This window comes from Glycine max, chromosome 11, assembly GCF_000004515.6.
Source record: "Glycine max cultivar Williams 82 chromosome 11, Glycine_max_v4.0, whole genome shotgun sequence".
Lineage (NCBI taxonomy): Eukaryota > Viridiplantae > Streptophyta > Magnoliopsida > Fabales > Fabaceae > Glycine > Glycine max.
In genome coordinates, this window is record NC_038247.2 from 20,901,129 (window position 1) to 20,913,683 (window position 12,555).

Here is a 12,555-nt window from a genome sequence, read left to right on the forward strand (position 1 = left end):
AAACTTGATGCATGTTACTATATATCGTGCTCTTTCATTCAATAACAGTATGGTGCTATTTTCTCACTTATTATTTATATTTTATTTTTAATAATTATCTTATTATATAATTATATATTTATTTAATTTATCTAAAATCTTAAAAAACAAATAAATTGGGTATAGTAGAGTGTTCTAGAAGCTTTTTGATAACTCTCCATGAACTCAACTGTACCTTCATGCCAAAATTATCTAATCTTCGCAATAAGTTTAGCTTCATCTAAATCAAGTTAAAAATGTAATGCTTTGAAGGTTGAATCATTACCTTTATGACTTTCTTTCTCATGAGTCTACTCATGAGACTCATGTCAAAAGACTAATGAAAAACCAAATTGAAAGAGGAAATAGTACAACTCGATCAAACCCAAATTTAGGTGCTTCAGAAAATACAAAACAATAGAGTTGTGGGAATGCCTTGTGTTATAAATTAAGAGCTTTTTAAGCTTATTTTTAAAATAAGTTTTGTTTTTAATAAAATAAGTAGATTTTTATTTTACTTAAAATAATTATCATGCTAGATTAACTATCATGTTTAATAGTCTCTTTAGTTTTGATTGTGTAATAACTAATAAGACACAAAGAACATCAACACCCAACCAGATAAAAAATTAAATGAGTTATTTTTTTTCATTTTGTCTATTCACCTGTGATTTTGAAGTAAGAGATGCATAACGTAGCTCTACAAGAACCCACTACATTATCTATTCTTTCTAAAGAACACTAAACGTTTGTCTTCATCTAAATGCTAGTTCTTAACTATTCACTAGTAATTTAGTTAATTTGGCTATCTATTAGGTACCTGAAAGTGGCTAAATAATGTTTTAACTTAGTTGGCAAAAATTTCTATCATATAACTTTTTAGTTAAGATCACCATGTATGATGCATGTAATGGCAGATCCCAATTTTATTAGCCTCTTAAGATTTGTTGTTGAACAACTAAAACAGAAGCTGAGCCAAAAAAATCTGCAGAGGAAACATAGTCTCCTATGAGTCCCAACTCGTCACTTTCACTCCATTCTGATAACCCAGTGAGAAGAATTGGGTTTATTCCATGTTTTCTTCCCACAATCAAAAGATCAAAAGCACCATCATTCATGGCTTGAATTTCTTCAATTGTTTCTTCTCCATTACTAACCAGCACCTCTCTATACACCACTCTTTGATTAATCTCATTCTTAACCCAAAACCAAGTCACAATTCCATCATCAAGCTTCTTCTCAATTTCATTGTACCCTTTAAAGTTGCGAGAGAGAAATCTTATAACTGTGAGGGACACATCTTGGTTAGCAACCATCCTATCTGCATAAACAAGAGCCTCTCTAGCATCTCCACCACCAAGAAACAACACGGCGAATCGATACTGGCTTCGACGAAAGGAAGTACTACTACTGCCTATGTTGTTGATATCTGGAAGCCCCTTATCAACAAAAATTGCAACTGAGCAAGGTGCAGTGTTCAAGACTTGTGAATTCACTGAGTGGTTGTGAACATCAGAAGAAGATTTGAAAGGTAAGATGATCAAAGAAGCCTCTTGTTCTAGGGCAAGCTCACATATGTCTCTGAACATTGTCTGCTTTGGAGTCACAGCTGTGAAGAAATGGAGCTTCATTAACATTCCTTTGTGTTGCTGATGCTGTGTGAGGGCATTTATGGTGTTTGTCCATTGATAATTTGGAGGCACTCGTTGCTTTTCATGGTCTAAGAACAAAGGGTTGGCACGTGCTACAAGCTCAGCTAGTCTAACAACAGAAATAGATAAGGGGCTGCTTGAGTTTGGATTTGAGATATCAAGCAAACGGATGAAACCATTTATGGTTTCAGTGTCAAGAATACATAACACTATTCTAAGCTCTTCATCTGGAGGGTTGTGTTGAATGGTCCTTCTTTGGTTCACCATGTATGGCTTTGTTGGATCATATAATATGTTTATCAAAGGAGCGAATGTTGCTGTCAGTATTGTTGTCATAAGAACCAATAATGTGAAGTCTGGAATATGTAAGATCTGTAACCACAACAACAATTGTATTGGATCGAATGTCTTTGAAATATAGAGATGACAGTAATATATATACTCTGGCAACACATTTTTTAACACATACACTTCACTATTTATTAAATAGAAAGTGAAACTTACAAAAATTTGTTATTAATAGAGTGTTGGAAAGAGTATATTGTTATATAGCATTTCTTTACACTATTTTTAAACATTGAAATTTATTGAAAATTATAATTTTTTTATGGTTTTCACTTTGCTTATTTAACAAGTTTCACTAATTTTACAGTTTTTATAAACTTTATCTTATAGAGAAGCGTATGTGTTGCTAGCACTCTTAAACCAAATGAAAGAAATGTAAATATTAAAGGTGGAGCTTACATTTTTGTCCATCCAATGCACAAACAATATAAGTTCAATATGGCCTCTTAAGCTCAAAGTGAGGCTAAGGGTTAGTCCCTCTCTGAGAGGCATTCGCCAGAAATGTAGAACAATCCAAGTGGAAAAGAATTTGAGAACGTAGCCAGTAATAACCATGACAATCAATGGTTCTAAGCTGGACCAACCAGAAGCACTCATGGCATAGAAATCAGTGTATGATCCCACCATAATGAATGAGAATGGTAGAAGAATATCAGCCATAATTGTTTCGGTCTTTTGTACAATTGTTGCTCCCACACGAGGCCCATCTGGAATTACCAGGCCCAAAAACACTGGCCCATTAGCAATTGCTATGCCAAACATGTCAGTTAAGAAGCCCATTACAAGAGCCCCTAGAAAAATTGCAACCACAAAGGACTGTTGCACAGGGTGCCCTTCTGGAGTATTGTTATTGATCCATATCATAGCGGGCCTAACACAAAACATAAGGAATGCCATCAAGCCCACAAAAGAAATCATATACCATAAGGTATTGATCATCTTAGTTTCTCCTTGACTTGATGCCTCAAATGCCATGATACAAAGCATACCAAATGAGTCACCAATTAATGCTATGGACAGTGCACTTCGACCCATGTCTGAGTTTAGAAGGTTAAACTCTTTGAGGATGTGGTAGAGAACAGGGAATGCTGTGATCCCCAAGTAACCTGATATTGATCCTAGTGAAGGAATCAAGGCCATTTCTTTGTCCATGTTTTTTCTCATGCATAGTGCCACAACAAACGCTGTCACCATGGGGATTGTTATGCTTATGAATGCAGTTGATACGTGCAATTTTCCTGATTTTCTTAAAAGTGTTGGATCCATCCTCACACCATACATGAAAAGAAAGAACATGAATCCCATTACTCCAAGATTGCGCATTATGAATTGGGTTGACTCCGTCATCATGTGTCGTTGGAACCATCTAGATTGCCCCAAAAAGGAAGGCCCAACAATCATACCACCCTTCAAACACACATATACACGTGAAAATTTTATCAACATTTGATTAGATGATAATCTATTTATTCTAAAAGTAACTCTTTTAAAATTAGTTATTATTCTCAACATTTTAAGAACAAGGTGTTATATATATATATATATATATATATATATATATAATTTGATATTAATTAATATAACAAAAGGACATAATATCACTAATATTAACAATATGATGAATAAATGTAATTACAAGATGGAGGAAACGGCTTACTATTATTTGAGATATGATTACAGGTTGTTTGAGGGGCTTAAGAAGAACTTGGAGACTGCGAGTGATGAGAGTATTTAAAATGAGATTGAACATGATTAGTGAGAAGGAGTGAGCTAAAGGATTGCCACCATTGAAGATTCCAACAGGGTGAGATTGTTGAATTGATTGACAAAAAATGGGGAAAGAAATTGTATTGTTGTTCATAGTAACGTCAACCATGTTTTGTTGCAGGATAGGGGGAGGATCGAATTCTTCCTTCCATCCATTGGATGTTTGTAGCCAACTATGTGTTTGTAATAACCTTGTCATTCATGAAGCTTTCAGAAAACCATGCTCATGCAAAAAATTACAAAAGAAAAAATACACAAAGAGAGAGAGAGGGAAAGGAGAAACAAATCCTAGGTACAAAGGATAATGGATATGCGTTAAAGTAGGAGAACTAGTGTTCCTTTTTCATTCTAATGCTTAAAGTTAGCCTCAATTATTTATTCTTCATTTTTGTGAGGTAAACATTATACTTACATAATTGTTAGTATTTAGTATGAAATAAATAGTTCTAGTATAAATCATATATATGAAGGTCATATGTTTTAATTTTATTGTAAAATATTAAATAAAAATGCAAATTATTATTTTATTTTTTTTATTCTGAAAATAATATTTGATTTGGCGGAAATCATGCATTGTGTCTCTACATTATAAATTTTTAAGATCACGCATTTTTTCACACAAATTTTTTTTGAGAGGATTTTCACACTTAATTATACCACTATAAATTACACTAGTTAACTCTCATATAATCAACTACAATGTTATATAGAATATAGTTTTTTATTGATCCATCTTCAAATTATAATTACATCAGTTTTATTAAAATTTAAAAAGAAACTATAAACATATTATCAAAGAGGTATTAGTTTGATATATTTTAAAAGAATATTGCCTATCTTCAAATTTTAATGTATATCAACGGAGTATTAATAATTTTATTTTAATATATGATTTTTAAATATGATAGAGTGAGACTTTGTGTAAGAATACAATGCACAGACATTACACATATTTTTATATTTTATATTAATTTCACAATTTTAATTTTCATAAGAATCTTTAATTTTAAATTTTTTTATACTATTAACTAATTAAAAATCATTATAAATATATAAGTTTAAAATAATTATTACAAAAAATATTAATCTTACGATACACAAGAATCAATGATGATTACATAACAAACTATGTAAAAAAAAAACTTATACTATCCATACATTTTAATTAAATTCTTAATTTCACGCATGATTTCCTGAAGTCTTGGACATTTTTTTATGTATATTGTTCGGCTAATCATATACAAGCTTATGCATAATTTTTTTTATATATATACAAGTTCATTGTTCGTCCTCAAAATTAAATTTCTTTGAACATTATCGATATTATTTAACAATTCTAATATTAAATTTTCTTGAGAGTGATTAAACCTCCTGGTTTGGTCTGCTTCAAATCAAAGAATACAAATGCCATTTTGCAAACTTTCTTTCTATTAACTTCTAAATTCAATATTTTTTTAATTATTGTGATGGTCTCTGGATCGCATGAGTAATTTTATGAACATCAAATTATATTGTGTAAAGAGTAAAATGCCATGGAGAGAGACTGCAAACATGGGGCCCCATAATATAAATTCTGAGACTGTCTTAGGGCCCTTAAATTGCAATCAACAGTAGGCCCATGAAGAATGAATTTTCAGCAAAGCATAAAGATTCAGAGGAATTGAATATGGTTCAGCTCAACTTTAGCCGCCAAATGTCAGGGTACAGAATTTAAAGCCTTGGTTGGTGGAACCCAGATTTTGTAATAATGATACAATTTTTTTAACCTGTGCAACTTTTTATATATTAAGCTTTGTTAATGACTCATTTTTTTATCAATTTTAATTAACTAATTGATTATATAATTCTTTTGAAAAAGTAATTGTTTCTCTCTTATTTATTTTATAGATTCACTTTGATATAATCTTTCTTTTCTCATTAAACTAATAATAATTACTAACAGTTTTTAAGTAAACTTACAAAATAAATAAATGAAATAATTATTTTTTATGATAAATCAAGATTAATATTTATTACCTAAAATGCTGAAAACAAATTTTAGATAAAATTTATATACCATTTTTTAACGGTGTAACTTTATTTTCTTCACTTTATGTAACAAATGTTAATCATGAATTTTTTTAAAAAATAACTATTTTTGTTATTCTTTTTGTAAGTTTATTTAAATTAAAAACTTTTAGTAATCATTATTAGTTTAATGGGAAGACATATTACATTTAAGTGGATCTATAAAATAATGAGAGAGATAATTATTCTTTCTAAAAAATTTACAATTAATTAGTTAATTAAAGTTGGTTGAGAGTGAATTCAGAGTGGATGTAACTTTGCATAGGTTAGAAATATCGACAATGATAACAACACATATATGGAAAATGTTACTCTATATAAAATTATGACTTAAATACACTTTTCCTCCCTACAATTTAACGTTTTTCTCATTTTATCCCTATAAATTTTTTCATTTTAGTCCTTACAAAATGTATTTGTTTTATTTGTTGTCATAAGATGTGGGTTTTCAACAGTAAAAAAAGTGTTTTAAAGAGTGAAAAATATTATCCAAAATATTGTAAGGATGAAAAACAAAACAAACACAGTTTGCAAGGATTAAAACAAAAAATAAATTTGTAAGGAAAATAAATAAAAAAAACTAATTTTCAGGAATGGAAAAAGATATTTAAGCCTAAACTTTTCTATGCCTAATATAAATTTCTAATTATAAAGATATGGAAAATGATATTGACATGGACAATGTGAGTTATCATCCATTTCGATAAAGAATAATAAAATAAATTTTATATATATATATATATATATATATAAGTAATGGTCCAATTACATCTAGTAACTTAAATAATTATTATATTATTTAATAATTTCATATAAAATATAATTTTTATAAATACTAACAAATGTTGAAATGGACAATGTGATTTAACAATAATTTAACAATTACTATACCGTTAAATTATTCTCCATTCAATCTCAAATATGAGGGGGAAAAAACATGTCCTGTTAACTAAAAAAAAGTTAGTTAATCATATTTAATTGTATTAATTTTAATCAAAAATTATTTTTTTTCAATTTATCCTTAATTGGAATTTGGTATAAGAATAACAAAAAATTCATTGAAACTACCACCTCAATTAAATAAAAGATATTTTAAACATAATAACATCAAATAAGATAAAATTAGTTGAAATTTTATGTCAAATTTTGTTAAAATTGAACATCAATAAATAAGTAATTAAATGATTTATATTTTAATATATTTTAAAAAAATTATATTAAATATATTTTATATGCAGCAGAAGTACATTATTATATATGTGATACATTATGGTAACACTTACATTCTAATAGGATGTATTAACTTATTTTGAGAATTCTTGGTATCCATTACATTTTATTCTATGTATTAGGTTTGGAAATATTTGGGAAATTAGAATGATAAAGAAGAATTATGAATTCAATAGTGTTAACTGTTAACATTACTTTCAAGGTAGAAATTCATGATAGAAAGTAATCAAAAATCACTAAAGGATTGTTTTCCCTTAAAAGTTTGAGCTATTGATGGTCAAGATGATTCATTTTCATCAAGCATGATCATTTTGGTCGGTCACTCTGCCACTGCCATCCTTCGGCAAATTTACCAGACAGGGACCCTTTTACAAACTATTTACCAAAGAGGGTCCCTTCTGGAAGTATTAACGGAGGGAGTCTCTTTTTTCATGGGTGTCGCCGGAAGGAATGACGAGACCACTGATGTCGCCATTGACGATGGCGAGAAGGTTACTGACCTAGAGGGTGCCGCCATTGTCACGGGCAAGATGCATTCCACGTAGGAACCGCCAACAACAATGGCGAGAAGCATGCTGACTTGGCCTGACGTGGAGGGTGTGTCGCTGCTACCATTGGCAAGACACACCCCATGAGCAGGTCTCGCCTATCCCATTGGCGAGACACCTGCTGCCCAGCGTTGCAGTGTTGCAGGTTGCTAGAGTGCAGTGTTGCAGGGGTGCAGGAGCTAAGGTTGCAGTGTTCCAGGAGCTAGGGCTTGCATGCAGAAGAACAATGCTTTTTAACGTTGCTTTTGAACGTTGAGCATTTACTTTTTCTGCTATAAAAAAAAATCTCCATCAACAACGTTAACTTACATTTCAAACGTACAAAGCTTCTCCTCCCCAAATTCCTGAGCTTCTCCTCCAGTGTGCTACCCTTTCCTTTGTTCTTCAATTTTCGTGTGTGCTCTTTCTCCTCCATAATCCCTGGTAAGTATTTTTTGAATTAAATAATATTTATGTATTTTGTTCTTAATATTATAAAAAGATTAGATTAGTTAGTATTAATAGGTATTTCAAGATTAGGTTAGTTAGTTTTAATATGTATTCTAGTGTTAATTTTTATGTATTAATAGGTATTCGAAGGTTAGGTTAATTAGCATGAAAATATTATTTGGTTAGTTAGTATGAAAATATTATTTGGTTGTTGTATATATTCTGAGATATTATATGTGTTATATATGTATGATATTTTAGTTAGACACACGTAATATTAGCTTTTGTAATATTAGACACAAGTTAATATTAGCTTTAGGTATATATACCTAAAATTTAGACACACATAAATTTTGAGCTTTTGTAATATTAGGCTAAATAATTTTGAGCTTTTGTAATAATATTAGGCTAAACAATTTTGAGTTTTAAATAAATGAGTTGATAAGTTATATTATTTATTTTAGTTATTTTTAGTTTGAATTTATATATATATATATATATATATATATATATATATATATATATATATATATATATATATATATATATATATATATATATATATATGATAGGGTAGTTTGTGTTAGTACATGATAGGTTTTATTTCTAATTTGTAGGTTAATATTATTTGTTTTAAAAAATTTACGTGATTAAATATATGATACATTGTACATTATTATTATTATTTTTGTATTACACTTGTTTAAATAATTTTTTGCATTTAAATATTTGTTTGTACTTTAATTTATTTGGTAGTCCATATTTTATTTGATTATTTATTTGTTAATTGTAGAATATATTATGTTATTTATTTAAATTTGTTTGTGTGTATGTATTTGAAATTATTTATAGAATATATTTAAATTTTATTATTTGTATAATATATTTTGTTATCAAATAAATATATTTTGTTATCAAATAAATATATTTTGTTATTTATTTAAATTTTTCTTCACATGTATTTTAATTTATCTATAGAATATATTCAAAATTGTCCAATTTTATTTATTACAAATTTATTTATATATATTTAATAACGTTTTTTATAAATCTGCGTAGTTTTATTTATATTATCTACAAATAATGTATAAATTATTTTGTGAATTTATTGTATTATATTTTATTTCGAAGTAGCAATGACATTTTCGTCGTCATGTTCATCACATATTAAAATTAAGTCTGGCCCGATCGATGGTGATGTATTATGGATGCAACCTAAGCATGTTTCAGAACATGTTTGGAATGAGGAAGAAGATCAGAAATTACATATCAGACGTGTTGTCCCCACGTATCAAGGGGAAGAAGAAATTTCAGAGCAAATTTTTTCTTTCCTTCAACAATCTGGTTTTTACTGGATTATGAAGATGGGATACTTAAAAATAAATGTCTCAGTAATTAGTGCTTTGATAGAAAGATGGAGGCTGGAAACACATACGTTTCACATGAGATGCAGAGAGTGTACTATTACTCTTCAAGACATCTCTGTATTGTTAGGTCTACGTGTGATTGGTTTACCATTAATTGGTCCAACAAATCTTAATTGGACTAATTTATGTGAGGAATTATTGGGAGTCAGACCACAAGAAGGTGAAATTAAAGGTAGTGTGGTTAAATTAAGTTGGCTGGCTCATCATTTTGCACAAATAAATAACCACGACGACGAAGAACAAGTACAAAGGTTTGCCCGTGCATGGATACTGAGATTCATTAGAGGTGTCTTGTTCATTGACAAAAGCAGTAACAAAGTTTCACTAAGGTACCTTCAATTTTTACGTGACTTTGGAGATTGTAGCACATATGCATGGGGACCTGCCGTACTTGCTTTTCTATACAGAGAGATGTGCAGTGCCATCGATTATAAAACTAAATCAATCGGAGGTATGTGCATCTTACTACAAATGTGGGCATGGGAACGATGTCCAACCTTGGCTCCAAAGAGGACTCCTTCCCAAGTAGAAAATAAACCACTAGGGCACAGGTTAGTCATTTTTAAAAGTGTCTTTCATTTCAAAAGAATAAATGGTTTTAGGGTATATTAAATTTTAATCTTTGTAGGTGGATGCGACGTGGAAACCAACATATCGGCAATGATGATGTGAGAGTTTTTCGTCGCAAGTTAGATATTATGAAATGTCATGAGGTAAGAACATGGTATTGTATTTGTAAAATAAAAAATGATAAGTGTTGTTTTACTAAAATGTTGACAACTATGTTGTTATATGCAGTTTGTGTGGGAGCCTTACACAACAATTGTTATATCATTGTTGCCTCCCATTTGTGTAGTCGAAAGTGTCGCGTGGTGCGCGTTGGTGCCACTAATTTGTTTCCAAGTTATTGAGTGGCACCAACCGGATAGAGTATTGAGACAATTTGGAATGCAGCAACTAATTCCAGAGTCTCATTCGCAACCCTTGAACATTCATGGCATAACACTAAAAGGGAAACATGACAAAAATTGGGGGCAATTGTTTGCCCCAATGATTGATCAGTGGAACAATCGTCATGCTTTTAGGGTCGACGCTTATCCTCGACAAGAGGGTCTATTGAGCTTTAACTCGGACTACATGGTCTGGTATAGGCAAAAGACAAAGATGTTTGTTGACTCACAAAATGCAAACACGGCTTCATTGATATTTTTTTGTTTTTTTGAATATTTAACTTTAAATTTTTTTTAATGATGCCCTTTAATTTTCTGACCCTAATAATTGCAGGCTGAAGTTGCGGAGACATTACAATACATGGTGTCTCCTCAAAGGAGGAATACATGGACAGTTGATGATCTCTTGCCTTATGTGGAGAAAATTACAATTTTATCGGAAGAGCAAGAGAGAATCATTGAGCCTGTGTCACATGGTCCTGCATCAGAGCGTCAATTTCCAGCACAAGAGTTTCACATTCTTCAGTCAAGTGTTGAAACTCAGGGCATAGGCAGACGAAGAGAGGTTGTTGAAGCGAAAGAATATTCCCAACAAATGGCAGAGCGTGGCCATGGAATGTATTACACGCCACAAACATTTGCTCAGTATCCGACACAGATGCATCAGTATCCTTTTCAGGGTCATCACACTGATACTTCTACAAGCGAGCATTCGTTCGGTGGTGTTGCGGACACATATCCTCATTTTTCATGACCGACTATGACCCCTTCACAGCAATATCATGGCCCAATTCCAACACCTAATGCCCCATTAGGTACACAATGGAATGTACCGGGACCAATGCCTAATATGGGTGACTTATTAGGTGTTGATTTGCGTCACGAATTTTCTGCTGAGGCTGACGAAGAAGAAGTGGGGAGACCTCGGGGCAGAAGAAATCCTGATCGCCAAGCACGAAGATGGAATCGACCATGTGGCACTTCCTCACGGCATCACGGACACCAAAATGAATGATTTGAATGTCTATGTTTAAATATGTTGTTGTATATTTCTCATTTGAATTTGACATTTAATCTATCGTATGCAGTTTATTAAGGCTTACTAATGGATGCAGTTTATGTCGCGCATCAAACTATAATAATAAATAAAGTTAAAAAAAATTAAGGTAGAAAAAAGAAAATAACTAATGTTTCAAACTAACGATGAACACCAATGTCATATGTGCACTAAGGTAGACAAAAGAAATTAATTAATGTCACTCAACCTCGATTGATCCACTCCATTTATTTCAACTTCTAAATGTAATTTTATTTCATCAGATGCATATGAGTCTGGAGTAATTTTATTTCAACCCTAAACCCTAAAATCTAAGGCTTAAACCCGAAACCCAAACCCCTAAAACCAAAACCCTAAGGCTTAAAGACTAAACCCAACCCCCTAAAACCAAAACCCTAAGGCTTAACGACTAAACCCCAAACCCTAAACACTAAGGCTTAAACCCTAAACCCTAAGGCTTAGACCCTAAACACTAAACCCTAAGGCGTAGACACTAAAACCTAAACCCTAAGGCTTAGACACTAAACCCTAACATCTAAAACCTAAGGCTTAAACCCTAAACCCTCAAACCATATACCCTAAACCCAAAACCATAAACCATAAACCCTAAGGCTTAGACCATCAACCACAAACCCTAACCCCTAAAACATAAGGCTTAAACCCTAAACCCTAAACTTTCAACCATATGCCCTAAACCCTAAGCCCTAAAACCTAAACCCTAACCCCTAAAGCATAAGGCTTAAACCCTAAACCATAAACCCTAAAAACTTAACACCTAAGGCTTAGACCCTAGACCCTAAACCCTAAACCCTAAGGCTTAGACCCTAAACCATAAACCCTAAACCCTAAGGCTTAGATCCTAAACCCTAAACCCTAAACCAAAAACCCTAAACTCTAAACCCTAAGGCTTAGGTGTTATTCTGTAGTGTTTAGGGTTTATTCTGTAATGTTTATTATGTTGGGTTTTGTCCTTGTTCCAGATAGTCCGTAATGACTAAGTCCATAGTTTTTCATTGTAGATAGTTGTCCTTTAGTATCAATTTGAATACCGTTAAGTACAACATT

General features: G+C 31.4%; 1 protein-coding gene across 1 annotated transcript; it reads right to left on the reverse strand.

Annotated features, from left to right (window-relative positions):
- Window positions 1-904: 904 nt before the first annotated feature.
- On the reverse strand, window positions 905-4,083 carry LOC100783296 (cation/H(+) antiporter 24). Its single transcript, XM_041006833.1, has 3 exons — window positions 3,673-4,083; window positions 2,415-3,422; window positions 905-2,078 (listed from the first exon to the last, which is right to left on the reverse strand). The coding sequence occupies exons 1-3, from the start codon at window positions 3,979-3,981 to the stop codon at window positions 948-950; spliced, it is 2,448 nt and encodes an 815-aa protein (XP_040862767.1). The 5' UTR covers window positions 3,982-4,083; the 3' UTR covers window positions 905-947.
- Between the last annotated feature and the right edge of the window lie 8,472 nt (window positions 4,084-12,555).